At 37.3% G+C, this 20,359-nt stretch overlaps 2 protein-coding genes across 2 annotated transcripts; both read right to left on the bottom strand.

Moving 5' to 3' along the window:
* Positions 1 to 2,116: 2,116 nt before the first annotated feature.
* LOC116733401 (uncharacterized) lies at positions 2,117 to 10,695 on the bottom strand. Its single transcript, XM_032584237.1, has 11 exons — positions 9,981 to 10,695; positions 9,728 to 9,909; positions 8,909 to 9,046; positions 8,223 to 8,358; positions 6,904 to 7,081; positions 6,000 to 6,141; positions 4,670 to 4,807; positions 3,349 to 3,407; positions 3,106 to 3,249; positions 2,925 to 3,001; positions 2,117 to 2,447 (listed from the first exon to the last, which is right to left on the bottom strand). The coding sequence occupies exons 1-11, from the start codon at positions 10,089 to 10,091 to the stop codon at positions 2,355 to 2,357; spliced, it is 1,398 nt and encodes a 465-aa protein (XP_032440128.1). The 5' UTR covers positions 10,092 to 10,695; the 3' UTR covers positions 2,117 to 2,354.
* A 581-nt stretch (positions 10,696 to 11,276) lies between these two features.
* LOC116733232 (mucin-5AC-like) lies at positions 11,277 to 19,164 on the bottom strand. Its single transcript, XM_032584013.1, has 11 exons — positions 19,031 to 19,164; positions 18,774 to 18,949; positions 18,403 to 18,540; positions 17,745 to 17,877; positions 17,012 to 17,189; positions 16,569 to 16,710; positions 14,943 to 15,080; positions 14,616 to 14,674; positions 13,558 to 14,520; positions 12,296 to 12,372; positions 11,277 to 12,136 (listed from the first exon to the last, which is right to left on the bottom strand). The coding sequence occupies exons 1-11, from the start codon at positions 19,136 to 19,138 to the stop codon at positions 12,050 to 12,052; spliced, it is 2,199 nt and encodes a 732-aa protein (XP_032439904.1). The 5' UTR covers positions 19,139 to 19,164; the 3' UTR covers positions 11,277 to 12,049.
* Positions 19,165 to 20,359: the final 1,195 nt, after the last annotated feature.

Below are 20,359 nucleotides of genomic sequence, written 5' to 3'. Positions count from 1 at the left end.
AGTATAGGTAAACATGCTCTGGTCTAATTCCTTTTCTGGGTTAGAATAGGAGTCTAAAAAGTCTAAAAAGTTGTTGCTAAGGAAATTTTTCTGGATTCTAATCCTTGTTCTGAGTTGCTAAATAAATGTAAGTAAGTAATTATTCTCTGGACTTTCTAAGTGTGCTCTGAATTTGTGAAATTAATGAGTTCTCCACCGTTTTATATTTTCTAAGAAAGTGCAGTGTTGTATAAAGTACTGAAATCTCAGAGTCAAGTAAAAGTATAGGTACCTCTCCAAAATATGACTTTGGTAAAAGTCGAAGTCACTGACTGAAATGTTACTTGAGTTAAAGTCTTAAAGTATCTGAAACTTCTTGTACTTAAGTATGGAAATTACTGTAAAAATGGATGTACTCAAGTAATGTAATGAAAAGTACAAGTAAAAAGTAAAACAAAGCAAATGCAGTTTGAATTACATTTTTTATATTTTGGTAAACTTGTCAAATACACTTAAAATAATGTACACAACCAAGTGCAGGCAAAATTAAACCTGCTAATAGATATACCTGCAGGCATCATTTAGTTAACAAAATTAGGTGCTTTACCTATAGCACAAGGTTAACTTAACCTGCTTTACACTGAACCAGCTTCTTAGTATACCCTCCAGGACAGAAAATACAAAGTTTTTGTAAGCCTTAAGTTTTCCCTTCATGTAAGGTCAGTGCTGAAAATGAGAAAAATAAATAGTACAGAAAATGCGGCCAACATGAAGAAAAAGAGCTGTTACGATTACTCTACTTCACAAATCAGTGAATCAGTCAATGCTACAGTCAGTAGGTGGTGCACACAACTGGTCATTATGCAAAAGAAAAAAAGAATTGGGAGGGAAATGCAGCTTATTGGCATCTGTAAACCTGGTTTTGAACTTGCATGCCTTTCCTATATTCGTTAAATTCAGTCTAAATTGCTATCGCTATGGCTTCTATCCCCCCTTGAACAGAGGAGTCTAGGTAGCCTGCTACAGTCAACATTAGGCCTAAGCTAAATACACCACGTGTGGAACTGAAACAATGCCAAACAAAGTTCATTTATGGTCAACATTTCACAATACAGTAGTGCCTAGTGACCACGCTATAGTTACTGAAACAGGAGGATTATAACCATTTCATAAGACGTTACCTCGATGTGTTTCTTCAAGTTGGATGGGGAGTTTTTGTAAGATAGAATTTCCACATCTTCGGGCAGGAATAACATAAACTGCATGCGGTACAACGAATCTTTAACACCCACGAAAGAGTGTATTGTATTTAAATAAGGCCATGGGCTCTCATCACCAGCTGGTGGTTCCCCTGGAGCCGTGTCCGACGTAGTTGCAGTCGTTGTGGTCTCCGTCTCCTCCTCCATGTGGCTGCTGCTGATTGCGAGACTTGCTTTGTGTTTAATGGGAGAAACGAAACAGGTGTATCCTATTGGTGGTGATGAACAAGCCCAGGCAAGTAGGCTACGGACTTTGTTCGGTAGCCTGCTTGCTACTTGCCAATCAGTAGGTGGGATCAAAACACTTGCGTTTCTCTCTCGCGCTTTTTTGTAACGAGTAACTAAACCACACATTGAAAATGTATCGGAGTAAAAGTACGCAATTAAGTTTGGAAATATAGTGAAGTAAAAGTGAAAGTCATCAAAAATTTTCATACTCGAGGAAAGTATGAAGTACTCCAAAATATACTTAAGTAAAGTAGTGAAGTGTTTTTACTTCGTTACTATACAACACTGAGAAAGTGTTTAAGTGTTCAAATGAAAAAAGAAGTTCATTCTTTCTAATAAGTTGCTTCTACTTTGTCAGATAAGCTGCCAGGCCTGGAGTTCACCTGGTATGAGGAAACGATCTACAAAGCAATCGGAGATTAAAATCTCACACAGCAGTGAGAACTTCATGTTTGTAGATCACTGAATCAATATTTCCTACCCTGTAACGTTGATACTTCATTACTTTTTTTATGTTATTTCAAATAACAGAAAATAAGATAAGAAATTTCTTTTCAAAGACTTTTAAGAGATTTATGCAACCCTTCCAGATTCAACTAGAAAAGTTTGAGTCAATAAAATGGGCACCAGGTTGGTATTAACTTTTAAATACTTATTTTATTGCAAAACAAGCATTTTTTTGTATTCAAAATAATTTTATTGTATGTCACATCTTACTTCAGTCTAACATTCATTCCCAGCTAAGCCATGTAAAATCAAAATGAAATCGAATATTTTGATGTTTATCATCATGCAGAAAGCTTCATAAATGTGGTTGATTACAGAGTGTGAGAAATAAAATCCTGAATCAACGAGTCACTAAAATCATTTTCCTGCAAGAAGTCGCCACTATGTGGCATTTTTTACTTCCAATGAACTGCTGCTCAGGATCCTAATGCTGATGGTTTGTGGCAGCCCGTAGCTAATCAGTTCTTCCTTAATCTGGAAAAGAAAACACACAGTTGTAAGTGAGATAGAATCAGTGCATCATCATAAACATTATTGATTCATTTCTGTGCTCAGAACAAATTTAAAATGTGTTTAAAGCTTAATAATGTCATGATGTGTGCTTTGATGGTTGACTGAAATGCAGAATGGCAGAGAAGTCAAGTAAAAGAAAATGTTTAATAACAAAAAATGATGGAAAACTTTTTCTTTTCTTTTCTTTTTTTTTAAATCACAGGGAGCCAGAGCAGAACAAAAACCATAAATCCAATGGAAAGGCCAGCAGGGAACCAGGGAAGAATGAAGACAGTAACAGGGTTTAACAAGAGGAACCAGGAAGGAGTGAAAATGAAGTCCTTAAGTACCAGGAAGTTGAATTATGAACAAAAGAGAGAGAGAGAGGGAGAGTGAAAGAGAGAGAGAAAAGCAGTTTAACTAGAAAAACCAGCTGAAGCTGGGATTGCTGTTACTCACCAGCTGGGCGAGGGCCTCCTTATCATTTATCAGTGACACGGTGGCTGAGATCTTTGCATTCAGGGCAATAACATAATCTAGAAGATTAGGACACAAATTTAGCACAGAATAGTTCAGATTAAAAGCTATTTCAGATTAAAGGTCCCAGTAACAGCTTCAAAAGTGAAACTCTGATACTTACATGGTCCGGGTTCAGGTGTTGTTTGGTTTGCAGAGGTGATGATGGATGTAGTGCTGGTCGTTGGTGGTCGGGTTGTTGTTATGCCCACTGCAGCTGTTGGTGTACTGGTAGTGGGTCCGGTTGTAGTTACAGCTGCAGCCGAGTCTGACAAAACAAGAGATCAGCAAAGAAAAATCAGAGGAGTTCAGGAACAAATGGCAGCCATTTTTAAAAAAAGGAGAAAGATTGAAGGCTTCCACTCACTTTCTGCAACCGTCACAACGACGCAGCGAAGGTCAGAGGTTAACACGGAGCTGGAGAAGCTGTGGAAGAAAATCAGAGAAACTTTATCAACCCTTTAAATACAGTTTACTCACAGCGATGCGTTAATATCCACAGTGAACACATTTCAGAAAGATTTACACCCTTTGATTTTTCATATTTAGTAGCATTACATTCAAACTTCAGTGCATTTTATTAGACTGATGGATCAACAGAAAGTAGTTCTGTTGTCTTTACTATTATCAATTTTTTAAACTATTGAAAAAGATTCTACAATAAATGACTCAAACATTACTAGATTATGGTAACATTTTAGTCAGGATACAGAAAGTTGATTTTTTTAATAATGCCACCACCTCTAGAGACATTTACTTTGTAAATCACATGTTGATCTCACTTTTATAACACAATTAAATAAAAGGTAAATAAATTAATATGAAAATAAAAATTATTTAAAGCGATATTAATTCTTTAATTGATCAAACAATGACATCATGTTGTTCTGTAACAATTTAAAGTGAATTAATTGCAGTCGTTGGAGATAATTACAGTGTTCAGTGTTAAAGTGTCTTAGACAGAAGATTATTGCAACACAGTATAACTTACTGGTATCCTGCAGATCTGTATCTATTTAATAGTTTGTCTTGTACTGACCGCTGATGTTTTACACATGGCAGATAAAAATTTCATAGATATAATTGATGAAGACGACGCCGCCTGTGCTAGCTTTGATTATACTTTGAGACCAACTGCACTTCTGATTTTAACGTGTCTAACTGGTAAATGGAAAAAATTAATGTTTTAATTGCTCATTTCGTGTTTTCATGTTTTAAAGTGCTATACACATAAAACTTGATTAGATTTTTTGGATTTGATTTTAAAGCTTTACAGTGACTTTCTTCAGTTTCAGTGTTAGTGAAGACGTGTTGGACGGTCGAACATTACGGATGAGTCCAGTGAAAACCTGAAATCATCTGAGATGTGGACCAAACTGCTTCTCATCTCATCTTGTGAATATTTTCAAAAAAATATTGAAAATCACAAACTGTGGATTGTCTGTTAACAATTTGAAGGCACATTTTTCTGAGATAGTCCCTTATTGACTCTCTGCCACAAAGAGTTTCTTTTCTTTTTAAGATTTTTTTTAGCATTAGTGACCTTTAATGACAAAAATGAGACAGGAAATGGGCATAAAAAGGAAGCAAAGATATGCAGCAAAGGTTTCAAGGTCTGGAATTAAATTGAGGATGGATTTTGCAGACTTTCATGTAATAAAAAAATATTGATGAGAGTGGATACTAACTTTGCCCGGACAACAAAGCAGATGGGATGGCTCAGTCCTCCTTCAGAGTCAGATGGCGTCCATGTCAGGGTGAAGGTTCCTGACCCTGATTCGCTCCTGATCACATTGTACGGGCCGCTGAACAGAAGGTCAGTGATCCTTCAAAAACAAAAATCAGAACTGTTTGGTGATATTTCCAGAATTTCCACACGACTTCACATTTTAAATGACCTCCTTTGTCCATCCGTCTATCGTCTATACACACTTATGCTTGTAGGGTTGCAGAAAGGAGACTGACTGCTGGAAACAGTGATTTTTTCCAGCAGTCATTGGGTGAGAGGCAGGGCACACCTTGGACAACCACACATACCTACAGACAACTTAAATCAGGGGAATCCAAACTTTTTGTCAAATGTATACACAATAGTATATTCAAACGTAATCACGTTTGAAAAACCAACACACCTAAAATCAAGCTAACAAAGTAGCTTCATATTTATTGTTAGACCAAAACTTGAAAGGAATTTTTGCAGCGGTTTATTCAGGCCATTGTAGATATATAAAAAAAAGGATTACATTTCTGCCTAAACCTTTTGTAATTCATTTTGTGATTAATCTCTGAAATCTTCCAGAAATGTGGAAATTTATTACTTACTACTCCTTTAATTTTGCATGTTTGCTGTATTACAAGAAACACAGTTTTCAGTTTCTCTTGGGCTCGATTGAGTAAATTTATTTTTAGTAATAACATGATTTGGGTCACTTTCTTTCAAAACATTTGCTATATTTAACCAAATTCAAGAAAGCATAAAAGCTGATGTGGGTGCAGCGCAGTTGCTTTTGCTGCACCCACTGGGTTTTACCTGTTGTTAAAACTTGGTTATGAAAACATGAATACTTTGTATTGTACTTTACATTTCCCTGCGTAAGAAAATTATGTTGGTAGCAAATTTTACCCCAATTACAAATTAAAAGACTCCATCTGCAGTCCCAGAGCCACAAATGGCCCCCGGGCCGCACTTTGGACACCCCTGATTTAGCGAGACCAATTCAGAGTGTGTGGAGAAAATGCAAACTCCGTGCAAAAAGAGTTCAGGCCTGGATTTGAGCCCAGGACATTCTTGATGCAAGCATCAAAGCTACCAGTAAACACTACGCACTTTGCTTCTTCGCAGTGAAACTAACACTGTTGCATGACTAATAAGAAAAACAGTCAAGTTCAATCCTACCCCTTGTTTCTACTTTAAGCTCAATCCAGTCTCAACAAACCCGTCGAACTGGAACCAGTTCTTTCTACCAGGTTGTTTGTGTTCAGCTCAGCCTCTTTGAAACAGTTTTTGCTTTCTCTTACTCAGACTGCGTTGCTTCGGCCCTGACAGTGATTTCCAGGGTCTGATTGACGGTGGTGCTGATTTTTGCCCCATTGTCTGGAGTTGGAGGCAGGAATCTGGGCAGATAGACGCCTTCAGTGCAGGACGGTGCAACAGGATCAACTGCAACAGAAATAGCACATTTGTAAAGCGCATCATTAGAATCACTTCAGGTGTTGGTGTATAAGCACAGATCAGTCTTTCTCAAGCTGTGCCCCCAAAACCCTGGTGGTCTGCAGATGCCCCCTAGTGGTCCTCGACGTACTGCATATACAGTAAATGACCGTTTATTTAAGCTCAAAGTGCGACACTTACAGTCAGCTTACCAAAGAATTGTGTTTAAAAATAACAATGGATAATTAGCTTAAGCCTGGGTCACTCAAAAGAAAAGCTAAAGATGCCAGGATTACCTATATGATCAGAGGAATTCATGTCTGCAGAAATATTATTTTTGCAGTTTCTCAGAGCGAACGTCTGTTTTTAGAACATTATTACAATACATAGCATGCCACCAACACCGCTGCACCCCACGCTGACTAACTGCATCTTAGCACCTAAAATAAAATGAATATTTACTTCAGGCTTTCTTTGACTGACAGAAAACTTTAGTTTCTGCCAAAGCAATTCAGGTTTATTATTCTTTTATTATGCTCCTAAACTATAAATGTACGTGCAGTAAAGCACTGTTTTTAATCTTTTTTATCTCCATGTGTTTTACATCATAGGAAAACTTAGAATCTACACTTTCAGAATCTGCAAAGAACTCAAAAAGTAGACTTATTCATGGCTTACAGCATAGCACCATCCATCTCATTAGGATGAACAAAGAAGACTTGAGTAATTTTCTGTACATGTAAAAGAGTTTAATAAAAGCCTTTGTTGTACCTTTAAAAACAAACTGGACAGGTATCTTGTTGAGGACGTCTCCTGTGTACCTCTGTGACATTCCACCATTTGCTTGAGTCAAGGTGATCGTCTGTCCGGCAACGTCCTCCATCATGAGCTGCACGGCGTACGAACCTTCATTACTGCTGCTGGTGGGGCTGAATGTCAGAGCACACGACTGCAAGAAAGCAGAAAGAGAAGAAAGGGTCTAAACTAAAATCACAACAAAATGTTTACACAAGCTGAAACCCTAAAGGCCGAACAGACTCAGGAGAACTGAATTATTTCTGTGAGCGCATGATTCAGATTTCAGTAAAATATAACAATTGCCTACATTTCCTGTAACAAATTCCTTTATTTCTCTCAATCTGAAAGGATGTTGGAAAGTTTGATGAGCTCCCAACTCCACAGAGTGAATACATGCATGTGCATTTAGATCAGTGTTCAACCGAGTCAGGACCAATAATACAGCTCTGGAACAAATAAGAGCCCACTGCACTGAACCCCATTGAAAACCTCATAATTATCCCACCAAGTATTGATTTCTGAACTCTTCCTGAGTTAAAACGTCAGTATTGTTGTTTCTAAATGAATGTAAACTTGTTTTCTTTGCATTATTTGAGGTCTGAAATCGTTGCATCTTTTTCCTAATACTGACCATTTCTCATTTGCTGCTAATAAAAACTAAATCGTTGCTTGGGAAAAAAAGAGACATGTTGTCAGTAGTTCATAGAATAAAAGAACAATGATCATTTTATTCAAACATATAAAAAAGCAAGATCAGAGAATCTGGCCAGTTTAAGTGGTCTCTTAACTTTTTCCAGAACTGTATTACTTATTACTCTGATGTCAAATTTTGCTCAGTTTATATGGTATATAAAATGATCACCAGCCAAATAGAAGATTAATTTTAATTTATAAGACTCACATTAAGGTGTCATTTTCTTTTTATCTTTTTTACCTTTGACTTTGGAAGAGTTTTCTTGATGACTAGAGGACAACTGGCAGATTTCTAGTTTTTAAAGCTTATCTTTAACCTGATTACCTGTCTAGAAATATAAATAAGTTTATATATGGTATGTGTATATATATATATATATATATATGCAAAACGTACTTAAATTTATAGTTTGGTTGGTTAATCAGTTTTAACCTGAGTGAGTTAGACTTGTTTAATTCACTGGCTAAAATAAAGTTTAATTTATTGAAAATTGCATAGATATTGTTTCTTACTGTAGCTGCAGAATTCTTATAATTGTCATTAAAGAATAATTAGTTATCTGTTCTTTTACTACAGACCTGATCCAGGTGTTACTTACGGATGAGAGGTCGATGACAGGTGCCGGTGTGCAGACGTCACACTCGGATGCATTTTGTGCATCTCTGCATCTTATTTCATCTCCATCCGGGTCAAATGCCAACAAGCTGATGTTTCTCTGACAATTAGAAGGAACTCTGGAACAACGAAACCAACAAATGTTTTACACCCACATTTTGATCCTATCAGTGGTTAAAACCCTCAGTTTGTTCACAGTTTAAAAGAAAAGTGTTGTGTCCTACTTCAAGTATCTTGACTGATCAGTTCTTCTATGTTTCTTTTCTCCACATTGTTTTTGTTTCAGCTGCATAAAAAGCATTTCGTCCTTTAAGGAAAAACTTAACCTAACAGAACCCATTCTCTCCTTAAGTACATCATTTACGTCATAAAACATTTTCTTGTATGTAGTTTTTGAAAAAGACTTTAGCAAAGTGTGAATGTTGTTTTGTTCCTAAGGAAATATGTGAGAGGAAATGCTAGATTACCAAAATATGTTAATTTTCATGTTGTTTTTTGTATGTTAGCATTATTGCTTAGCGTTATTGTAAAGATAAAACTGACTTAGATGTAAAGCCTGTCGTTTGAAGACGGGATTTACAATCAATAAGACCAAAAATCAGATTGAGGTTTAACAATTTTAACAATTATATTTGATGCAAATATCAAGAAGGGAAAAATTAAAATCACCTCAGAACAGGAAGGACCGTGGTCAGTGGAGATGTGTTGGGTTTGCCGGTATCGGAGCGGATTCCTCCCTCATCCTGCATTTGGACTCTGAACGAAGCAATCCCATTCCTGTTGTCTGTCCAGTTCCCACCAGAAAACCTACAAAGGGACAAGTTAGAAAGTTTTCAGACGTAACTGGTAGCCAGAGAACCCAAAAAATTTACTCAAGCAACAGAAGCACTCAAAAATTAAAAAGGTATAAAGTATCCATCCAAGAAATGACTCAAGTTAGAGTAAAAAGGTATTTTGTAAAAAGTCTCAAGTACTGAATAACTGATCAAATTATTAATCGTTTGGGTGAAAATTATATCATCAGATGAACCAAAACATAAAGCTAAGTGGAAAGTTTGCTACTTTCAGGACAAAAATTACAATAATTCATGTAAGTAACAAAAATAACAAAATCAGGCAAAATAAATGTTTCCAAATCCGTTTCCTTCAATGAAAAACTTCAGAAACTTTAACAGAAACTGCAAGTTTTTGTCTGTCTGGTGAATTTCTGGTTAAAACATGTTTGTTTTTCATTCAGTGGGTAGAAAATCCTGAAATTTTACTCAAGTAAGGATAGAAATACTTGATAATAAAGTTACTCAAGTAAAAGTACAAAGTACAGCGTAGTAAAAATACTCCTAAAAGAACATGTTTCCAAAAAAGGTACTTAAGTAAATGTAATTGAGTAAAAGCTACCCAATTCTACTAAGTATCTCCAGAGCAATGATTAAATGTCTTCACGTTGATCAGTTCTGAGTTTATTCCTGTGTTACTCTGAGGTGAACTCACCCAAACTGACTCAGCTGGCTCCCATTATTCACACTGGTAACCAGTCTTTCTTTCTGACACCATTCGCCGCTGATTTCCTGGATTTTGTTCAAGGTTATCTCTGAAAAATTGCAGCCGTTTCCACAAACCTGTGCATCAACCTCTGCACATGTGCTGAAGCTGTACAGGTAGCGAGCCACGATCTGTGGATTGAAAGGAAGAGAGTTTAATAAAATCCAGAGGAAAGGAGAAGCTATAAAATGCTTGAACTCACCGGGAATCCGCCTGCTTGGAGGTCTTTAGCTGAGTAGCTGTACACAAAGCCATAATAATCAGCCTGTGACCCGCTGATCAGAAGCAGCAGCAGCAGGACAGACGATAACATGTTGACTGAATCAGTGCCTCTATGCACAGACTGGATGTTGTTAGAAACAAAAGGCTTTATGCTTGAAGAGACTCCCACTCCTTCCCTCTTTGTCTGCTAAGCATCACAGATACTGAAGGTCAGACAGGATAAAGTCACACAAAGGAAACAGACTTTACCTGGAATGAGGAAACGTCGCCGTCTTTGGGGTGGAAGGTGTTGAAATACAGCAAAAACAAATTACAAATTACATTTAAACAGGAATTTAATTCAGTAAAGGGACTAATTTTAAACTCAGATATTTGTGAAATTGTACACACAATATTTCTATTTATGTTTCTTATAGGATTTTATTTATTTATTTATTTTACTCTCCGGGTGTTTTTCACAGTTCACTGTATTGATGGACTTTAAAATATTGTTGTCAGTTTATAAATCACTGGTTCTGGTTGTGGTTCTGGTCTGAATCCCCAGAACCAGAACCAAACCTGGAGAAGCACAAACCCAGCGGCTTAGAGTTACTTTTGGATATTAATAAATGAAGCTTTGACCAACATTTTGATGTGCAATGATGGCACTTGATAAAATGCAATGTTTACTTGCTTACTGTTTTTATGACTCTCTATTTTTGTGACTTTGAACTGCCTTGTTTTAAAAATAAAATTGATTGATTGATTGATTATGCGTTTCTTGGTGAATTTATTTGAGTTTCTCCTGCTCCGCCTTTTCTTTTTGCTTACGCCATCAAATTTTACTGCTACATTTCTCGGAACAGGTTCCTGTTTGTCCCTGTTGTTCTGCCAGGAAACATGTTGGCATAATGAGTCAGTCAAACCTCTTAATGGGTCACATTCATCACTTCACCTTCTTTCACACCTGGATGAATGTACCAGCAGAGCGTGATCCACCTCGGACATGACAGACACGTCCCTGAAGGCGGCGTTTGTTTGACCTCTCAGTTTTTCATTTTTACTCCTATTGCATAAACTTGTGGGAAAGATTTCCTTTTTTTTTTCCTTAACAGGACGGATTACTAGTCCTGGTATATTTAGTTAAAATTACTTCTAAAGATAAAACCTTATCTGAACAAGGACAGATTTTACATATCTTTTTTCCTTCTCATAAATACAAGCAAATCCATTTAATTGCACAGAAGAAGCCATAGTTTAATACAAGTGTTGAAGGATTACTCTGAAACTCATCATGTTTTGGTCATAAACTTTATTTACATAGGGAGAACAAAAACAACAACAAAAAAAATCTGTTTTCCCATTTTCTCTGTTTTTATTCTCACATGGCCCTGCTGGTGCATAAAACACAATAATGCAAGAGGGAATACATCAAATAATTGGTTAAGGCTTCTAATTTTTTACCTTCATGTTGATGGTGAGTGTATGTAAACTTCTGAGTTGAATAAAACTCGTCAGCATTTCATAACAGAACAAGAGTACATTTACTTTCATTTGGAGCATTCCTCTCATGCCAAGTTTTGTTCATAACCACAACTTTTCACTTTCGCCTTTTCTGCTTTTCACGTTTTTTAACCATGACAGACTGTATCTGCATGAAATACTTTTAACAGAAATTTATTCTGCACAAAAACAGAAAGATAAAGCCGTCAGCAAAATATCATCAAGAACCGTTTCCAGCGTAAAATGCAAGGAATGCAGAAAACCTTGATTTTAACATCGAGAAGCTAGTCTGGGATCCTAAATGAAGGATCTTTGGTTTTGTTACCAAGTTCTTCTGGAAACTGAATTTTCTCCAAAAGCTGTCTTTTTAAAGGCTTTATTCTATTACTAGGAAAAAAAAAAACAGTGTTACTATACAATTTTATAATTGATAAACAGCTGGAAATATTATGCATTAGAGTATTCTGGATAATAACTTTTCATTATGGTTCACCAAAATAAGTATAACCCCCTGAATGTGAAGAAAAACTGAAGGAAACATATTTCTAGCCACATCGAGGCTCAGACTCAGGCTGTCGCCTTCACCACACCATCACTTAACAGCTTTAACATTATATCTGGAGGCAGCCCTCGTCTTTTCAGCTCATCTTTGATCTGGAGAGGAAAACACAATTCCCTAAGTTAAAATAACATTTTGTCAAGGAAGAATAGCAACGCACAAAAGAAAAACAAAAGTAATTTACTGCAGAAACAAATAAACTTAGCAGACTAGAATAAAACTGATAATCATTAACATTGACCAAGGTTACTGACCAGCTTTATGATGGTTGCAGAGTCATTCTCCAGTAATAGTGAAGTGTAAAGCTTTACATTCAGAGCCAAAGCATAATCTAGAAGAAGCACAGAGAGTCAACATTACTACTTAAAACAGGATCATTAATCAATAAGAATCATTTTTTATGTATTCTGTGATGAGTCATCTTTTCCAACATTTAAATCTTTAATATCCATTTTAAACCAAATGCAAAAATATGTGTCCCTATGGAATTTTTTGTCCATTAGCTCCCATTCAAAGTCCTTCTTGTTGAAATGCAATTTAGTTTCTGTTTTCCTGGAATTTAAATTCCTCAAATATGTTTTACAAATGTCTTTATTCATTATTTCCGTAAATAGTGATAGTAATTATCATTGTTATTATTATTATTATTATTATTATTATTATTATTATTATTATTATTATTATTATACTCTTATTACCATAGCAACCAGTAACTGGCGGCTCCTCCCCCTTTTTTCTGTTGCTGTCTGTTAACTGTGTTAGCATCAGCTCTGTGTTTTCTTTACAAGTATTATATTTTGACATATATTTTCAACCAATTTAAATGTATACATTGATTCATGTGTATTGTCATTATTAATGCTGCGCATTTTAGCTGTATTTAATTATACAGCTAACTGCTGCTAACTGCTGCTAACTGCTGATTGGGAAATATTGCCCTGTAGTTTGTTTAGGGTTATTTGCTCTTTTTTATTTAATGTAAAGGGGCAGAAGCTGTCAGACTGATGTTAACTACCAACTTGATTTTCTCTTTTAAATAAATACAATGAATCAGGTTGCCTCTGTTGTGAAGTCGGCCATATTGGACCAGAGATGAACACAGAAGAGTTACACATGCACAAGCCAACATTCTTGTTCGTAAGTGCAGATTGTGTTCTGTTTCAGTGAAAGTGGATTTTTCTAAAGTAAACTGTACTCCTTTGTATTCAGTATACAGAAATTCAAAGTGGCATGTAATGATGTGATGAGGATGTAATGAGGATGTAATGAGGATGCTGCTTAGGATGCGGCAGAGCAGTTGATGATGAACCATCTACTGTCAAACAATATGTGGATGGAAACTTTCAAAAGACCATTTTTTTAGTTCCAGGGACAACGATGGAGCACTTTATCAAGAAAAATGTAACCATAAATGTTGCTCCTAGTTCCCTGCCGTTACTTATAATAGCAAATCTAAAGAACTACAAATTTACCAGGTTTGGTGAAGATCTCTAACTTCAACTTCAGTCACACTTACATGGTCCTGGTGCAAATGTTGCGGTGGGTTGGTTGGTAGTTGGTGGGAACACAATCGTAGTTGAAGGAAGTGCAGTTGTTGTGGTGGGTTGATCGGTTGTAGTTTGTGGAGGTGTAGTCGTAATTGGTGGGGTTATGGTTGTAGTTGGTGGGGGTGGAGGTGCAGTCGTAGTTGGTGGAGGTGCAGTCGTAGTTGGTGGAGGTGCAGTCGTAGTTGGTGGAGGTGCAGTCGTAGTTGGTGGAGGTGCAGTCGTAGTTGGTGGAGGTGCAGTTGTAGTTGGTGGAGGTGTAGTTGTAGTTGGTGGAGGTGCAGTTGTAGTTGGTGGAGGTGTAGTTGTAGTTGGTGGAGGTGTAGTTGGTGGAGGTGCAGTTGTAGTTGGTGGAGGTGTAGTTGGTGGAGGTGTAGTTGGTGGAGGCGTAGTTGTAGTTGGTGGAGGTGTAGTTGGTGGAGGTGCAGTTGTAGTTGGTGGAGGTGTAGTTGGTGGAGGTGAAGTCGTAGTTGGTGGAGGTGCAGTTGTAGTTGGTGGAGGTGTAGTTGGTGGAGGTGTAGTTGTAGTTGGTGGAGGTGTAGTTGGTGGAGGTGTAGTTGGTGGAGGTGTAGTTGTAGTTGGTGGAGGTGCAGTTGTAGTTGGTGGAGGTGTAGTTGGTGGAGGTGTAGTCGTAGTTGGTGGAGGTGAAGTCGTAGTTGGTGGAGGTGTAGTTGTAGTTGGTGGAGGTGCAGTCGTAGTTGGTGGAGGTGAAGTCATAGTTGGTGGAGGTGTAGTTGTAGTTGGTGGAGGTGCAGTCGTAGTTGGTGGAGGTGCAGTCGTAGTTGGTGCAGTCGTAGTTGGTGGAGGCGTAGTTGGTGGAGGTGTAGTTGGTGGAGGTGTAGTTGGTGGAAGTGTAGTTGTGAATGGAGGTTGGATTGTCATGAACATAGTTGATGGGGTTGCCGTTGTAGTCGGAGGGGAAACAGTTGCTGCAGCTGTGGATTATGCAGCAGATCAGCAGCAACATTATCACTTCAGGAAAATGTTGCTTGAATTCAAACTGAAAAGAAAAGTTGAGATTTCCACTCACTGCTCCCAGTCGTCACAAAGACACATCGAAAGTCAGACTGGTACACGGAGCCGGAGGAGCTGTGGAGGTAAATAGAGAAACAGCTTAGATATAAAACTATAACCCATCAATTCAGTTTAACAACATATTAAGAAGGTAGATTATACAAACACAAATTAAGCACTAAATGATTTTGGACTTTCTCAATAATTAACCAGGCAGATCCCTTTGGTGTTAAGAGATCGGAATAGAAATAACAAGACCACACGTAAAAAATATGAAGCAGCATTTTGAGAAATATTAAGAGTTTAAGCTTTTTTCCATACATTAATAAGATAAGACACTAACTTTGCTTGGACAACAAAGCAGAGAGTTTGTTTCAGTCCTGCATCCCTGGCTGATGGTGTCCATGTCAGGCTGAAGTTTCCTGATCCTGATGAACTCTTGGCTAAACCTATTGGTCCGCTGAACAGGAGCTCAGTGGTCCTTTAATAAACAGGAGAGACAGTTTGTTACATTTATATTTCCAATTTTTCCAACCTGCAAAGGCATCAGGTGTTTTTAAAGTCACACACTCAGGTTATAAAATGTGGATTCAACCTTCAAAGTCATAATTCTACCATGTTTTTCATCCAGTAATAAATATCACAGTTTCAAATTAAATTTTTAGCCGTCTAATTAGTTAATTAACCAACTAAATATTTAAGTTGAAGCTAAATATTTTGCTCATAGCTAAATATTTAGGTAATTAAGTAAAGTAAGTTCACTTGCTGGTAACCGTTAATGGACTACCAAAGTAAACTCCTGCTTTCAAATCAGTTCCTGTCATCTCTTTATAATCATTTCTTGCTTTCTTTTCTTGTACATTTCAGCTTAAACCAAGAGATGAGCCATTTTAAAGTTATGACAGACCCTTAACAATGGATCTACAGCAACAGTTACTGCTAAGGAAGGATTCAGTCTGACCAGGAAGTGACATGGACGTTCTCAAGACCCAGCTTTTATTTTGATAGTCAACATGTCAAAGTGCGGCTGTAGGATGGTGAGGTAGGCGCGGTGGATCCAGGTTATGGTGAGAAAAATGATGATTTAATTATGAAAGTACAGAACATCCAGGCAGCACAGGTGAGCAAAAGGCTAGGAGCTCAATCTCTGGTAGCAACTGGTACAGGGCAAAAGCAAAGACATGTGACACGACAGGATAAACACAACAGGGATCCGACAAGGAGCAGAGAACACAGATGGGATTAAATACACAAGGAAGGTAATCAGGGGAAATGAGGGACAACATGGAGACAAAAAGGGAACACAGAAACCTAAATAAAACATAGAAAAACCAAATCCTCACACAACATCCACTTATTGGTAGTGAATTTGCATATTAACACAAACATGCTAAATATTTAGTTTGCAAACTAAGTATGCAGCTTAAAGTTGAGCTTAGAGCTAAACTAAATATATATTGATCTAAATAAACAGCTTGCTAAAAAATTTAGTTTGGAGATAAAAAATAAATTTTGAGCTAGATAACTAGTAGGTAAAATAAATATTTAGCTTGACGGTAAAACTGTCATTTGGAGCAAAATATATAACTGACAAATTAGCTTGCTTATTAAATATTTAATTTGAAACTGACATTTATACACGAATGAATAAAATGGTGAAAATATGACTTGTGATATGTGACAGGCTAAATCTTTGCTGATCAGTTTTGACCGTGTAACTTTAAAAACGGCAGCCGGCCGTTTCTGTTGGCATTAGCAACGCTTTTTGTTGGCATCATAACTGTTATGCTTAGACAACGGCTGTTGATACTGTTTTTTCAGTCAGAAACAAAATGAAGAAAACTTTTCTTGATTCTTGTTTCATTTGTATTTGATTCATCAATGTTGCTGCACTTGATGGGAGTTATTTAATGCATGAGGTTAGATTAAACTCCAGAATCATGAAGGGTTAATTTTAGAGATCACTCACTCAGCCTGGGTTGCTTCTGCTCTGACGATGATTTCTAGAGTCTGGTTAACGTTGGTGAGGATCTGAGCTCCATGTTCAGGAGTTGGAGGCAGAAACCTGGGCAGATATTCACCTTCTGTGCAGGACGGAGCTGCAGGATCCACTGGAAGAAAATAACAAAGAAACAAATGAATTCAAGCTGAAAGGAACTGGTCATTAAAACAAACAACATGAAGCTGTCATTTGATAGGTGAATATTTAATGTAACCAGATCTTTCTCCACCTCACCTATGGATATATTTAGCTTGGTTGCATTCCTTCTTATATATTCTGTAAAATGTGTAACTCTCTGTATTAATCTGTAGTTACTGATACTTCAAATCTAATAAACGCAGAACAAAAGCAGATTTTTCCAATCCAGCTCGGCTCTTTTTGGGTTCAAACAAGTTCAGAGTTTATTTTACCTCTGAAAACAAACTGGACAGGGATCTTGCTGATGGCGTCATTCTGAGGTTTCACCTCCTGTGAGTTATTGCCATTAGTCAGAGTGATGTTCTGCCCGGTAAAATCCTCCACCACCATCTGAACCGCATACGGACCTTCAGCGCTGCTGTTGGTGGGACTGAATGACAGAGAACAAGACTGGAAGAGAACAGAGAGGAGAAGAAAAAGATCCAAATTAAAACTGAATCAGGTGATTATGGATTAAGTCAAATCTATTTATTGCCATTTTTCTGTAAAGTTTGTTTCTCTGTCATCACTGAACTGATAAGAATACACATATAATAAAATAGATTAAACAGATAAACCAAAACACAAACAAAATACATCATGTCTATTTAAGTGCCTCATTTTAGCAACAGTTCAGCTTTTCAACAGGCTGATGGAGTCTAGTGGCTCTTAAACAGACTAGATTAGATCAACGTTATTGCTTTTCAGACAACAAAGAACAATTGCAGAGAAAATGCAAAAATAAATTTAAGAATTGCAATAGTAGCTTAAGCTAAAGGCAGCATTGGGCGGCCCTCGCATCTCTGCACTGCCACTCCATTGCAATTGTGAACGCTCTCATGACATCTATGCATTTGAATGTCACAAATGCATGACATTCAAGCCATTTTTCACATTTAATGACAAAGTAGAAAAATCCAGACTATCCTGTGTCACTGACTGCAAATGTCAACATTTAATACTCACTGATGAGACACTGAGGACAGACGGAGGAGTGCAGATGTTGCACTCTGAACCTGCTGCATATCTGCATCTAATGTCGTCTCCATCTGGGTCTGAGACCAGCAGGTCGATGTTTCTCTGACAGTTTGAAGGAACTCTGACAGAAGAAGAAACATTTATTAGAACATCACAACCACACCTCTATCAGTTCCTTCAGGTATTTGCTTCACAATTCAAGCGTGTCTAACTAGTTCTCCAAGGTTTCTTCACCACAACTATTTTATTTCAGTGGTTTTGCTTTCTTATGGAACAACCTCCAGAATAGTTTCAGTTCAGTTTTTCTAAAGATGAACTCTCTCCACAGAAAACACCTACTTAGATTTAGTTTACATTTATTTATCTGACAGGTTGTTTTAAGTACAACAATGTTCACTTTGTAGAATAACAATAACCTCTGAATTATCCCATCAAAACATCAACATATGTAACCGATTTTGTAAATCAGGAATAACCGTCCGATTTTTATTATATTGATTATCTTTTGCTTCTGATTTGCAGAGTTTCATCTGTATATGCTGATGAAGAATAAAAAACAAAACAAACGACAGTTATCTAAATATTTTTGCTGTCAATAAAATGCTGTGTTTGTAGATAAAATATTGTAAATGATAACCAGAATTACCTCAGCAGAGGGATGATGGTGGTTTGGGGTGATGAGTTTGGTTTGTTGATGTCAGAACGGTTTCTTATTTCAAAGAGCAATGTAGCTGCCGACAGTTCAATCCCATTTCTGTTTTCTGTCCAGTTTGTAGCATCAAACCTACAATAGGTGATATTGAGATGTTTAGGAAAATAATGCTGCACGACCATATCATCAAAGACCAATAAAACTAAATAATCAGCTGATTGTAACAGGTTTTCCTCCTTAGAAAGTAGGAAAACCCAATCAGCCCGACTGATGAAGCTGTTTGGTTTAGGATTTTTCAGCATCAGTCCTCAGTTTTAATGTGAACATAGAAAATTATATTTTCATTAATGTTGAATTGGACTTACGGATAATCTAACGCAGACAGGAATGAGACTGGAAGAGTCTGAATGTAGGATGTCTGACACCAATCACTTCGTCTTTCATCAACTGGATAAACTGGGAACTCGCTACATTCTCCACCACATAACCAAGAGTTAAACTCTTCACAAGAGCTGAAGCTCACCTTAAAGTTATTGGATTCCTGTGAAATTTCAGTGAGGAGGTGTTGAATACACTCTTTATAAAAAGCAAGTGTGATATTTTATAAAGAAGCTCAACTTACTGGGTATCCATCTGGCTGAAGGTCTCCAACAGAGTAGCTAAAGACGACGCCATAGTAAGAAGCTTGAGCTCCGCTGATGAGCAGCAGCAGCAACACAGACGACAACATGTTGACAGAGTGAAGGATTCCTGAGAAAGACTGAAAGTTATTAGTGTCGAATGAAGTTATTCTTCCACAGACAGCCTCTGGTCCACACCCACTGTGCCATTTATAGAAGATTTAATGGTATGCTCTGATATAGTTGGCCTGAGGCTACCTGCTATGATGAAAATATCTGATGGCTGAATGTTTACATTCAAAAGTGCAAAATGTGAATGATGAGTTGTAGTAACTACAAAAGTCACAAAACATTTGCTTAGAAATACGAATAAATTAAGAAGAGAAAAGATTTTAAACTCAGCTTCTTTTATAAAAATATCAATATCTTCCAGCCTATATTTATACCAACACAGCTAAATATTTAGTATCATCCACTGAAAACCAGCACACAGAGTAGCTGCCTTTGTTACAAGATACAATGTTTGATTATTAAAAACATGAATTTCAACCATCCATATATTTTCTTGTGCTTATCTGAGGCTGGGACTCGGGGTTAGCAAAGCAGGGAGACCCAGACTGCATGAAGGTTGTGGTTGATGAACACAGTAGTGGTTTACATAAATTATTTGTTTATAACCATAACTCTTCACCTTTCACCTTTTCAGCTTTTCCATCATGACAGGATGTATCTGCCAAACAAAAATCTAAAACCTGCAGCTGTGGTCATCAACAACCATCCCCAGTGTGAAAAACAAAGAGGCTTTTATGTAACTGCAAGGAAGGCAGAAAAACTTTATTTTAGCATCATGAAATGAGTTGGGATTCAGGGACATGAATGATATGAAAGATCATTCAGGTCTCTTTTAAAAAACTTGATGTTGTTAGGCCAATAAACAGTAGTACCATATAATTTTATTCTGTTTGTGTTGGGAACTGAGGTTTTGGTTTCTTTGTGGGATTTTTCTGCTTGCCTGCTGCTTTCCCCCTTCATCCACTAGAGTAAATGAGGAGCAGACTGCCAGCACTTCAACGCCTGGGTGTTTGGCAGTAATGGTACTCTGCGCCCTTCCGAGCAAGCGCTCTGTGTTATCCCTGAGATGACTTCTAGTAATCATCCTCTCTCTCTCAGGTGTTTCCTTGTGACGCCTTGGAAATTCCCCTGTGAAGCCCAAGTTCTGGCTTTCTGGATTTTCCTCCCTCGTAACGCTGTGGATTGTTACCCACTGGTTGCCCGAGTACCATCTTCATCCCTGCAGATCTTCAATAAACTGTTCCTGGATTCTCAGCTGG

This window comes from Xiphophorus hellerii, chromosome 14, assembly GCF_003331165.1.
Source record: "Xiphophorus hellerii strain 12219 chromosome 14, Xiphophorus_hellerii-4.1, whole genome shotgun sequence".
Classification (NCBI taxonomy): Eukaryota; Metazoa; Chordata; class Actinopteri; order Cyprinodontiformes; family Poeciliidae; genus Xiphophorus; species Xiphophorus hellerii.
The sequence above is the reverse complement of the archived record's forward strand: the minus strand, read 5'-3'. Positions and strand labels throughout refer to the sequence as shown.

Bases quoted from the DNA above. Each gene is read 5' to 3' on its own strand.
- LOC116733401 (XM_032584237.1), bottom strand. From the start codon at position 10,091: ATGTTATCGTCTGTCCTGCTGCTGCTGCTTCTGATCAGCGGGTCACAG. The intron at 7,082-8,222 runs GTAAGTAACACC...GCTTTCTTGCAG, and splicing joins CTGTCATCGACCTCTCATCC to TCGTGTGCTCTGACATTCAG. The intron at 3,002-3,105 runs GTAAGTATCAGA...CTAATCTTCTAG, and splicing joins AACACCTGAACCCGGACCAT to ATTATGTTATTGCCCTGAAT.
- LOC116733232 (XM_032584013.1), bottom strand. From the start codon at position 19,138: ATGTTGTCGTCTGTGTTGCTGCTGCTGCTCATCAGCGGAGCTCAAGCT. The intron at 17,190-17,744 runs GTGAGTATTAAA...GTTCTCTTCCAG, and splicing joins CTGTCCTCAGTGTCTCATCA to TCTTGTTCTCTGTCATTCAG. The intron at 16,711-17,011 runs GTAAAATAAACT...ATTTTCTTCCAG, and splicing joins TGTCCAGTTTGTTTTCAGAG to TGGATCCTGCAGCTCCGTCC.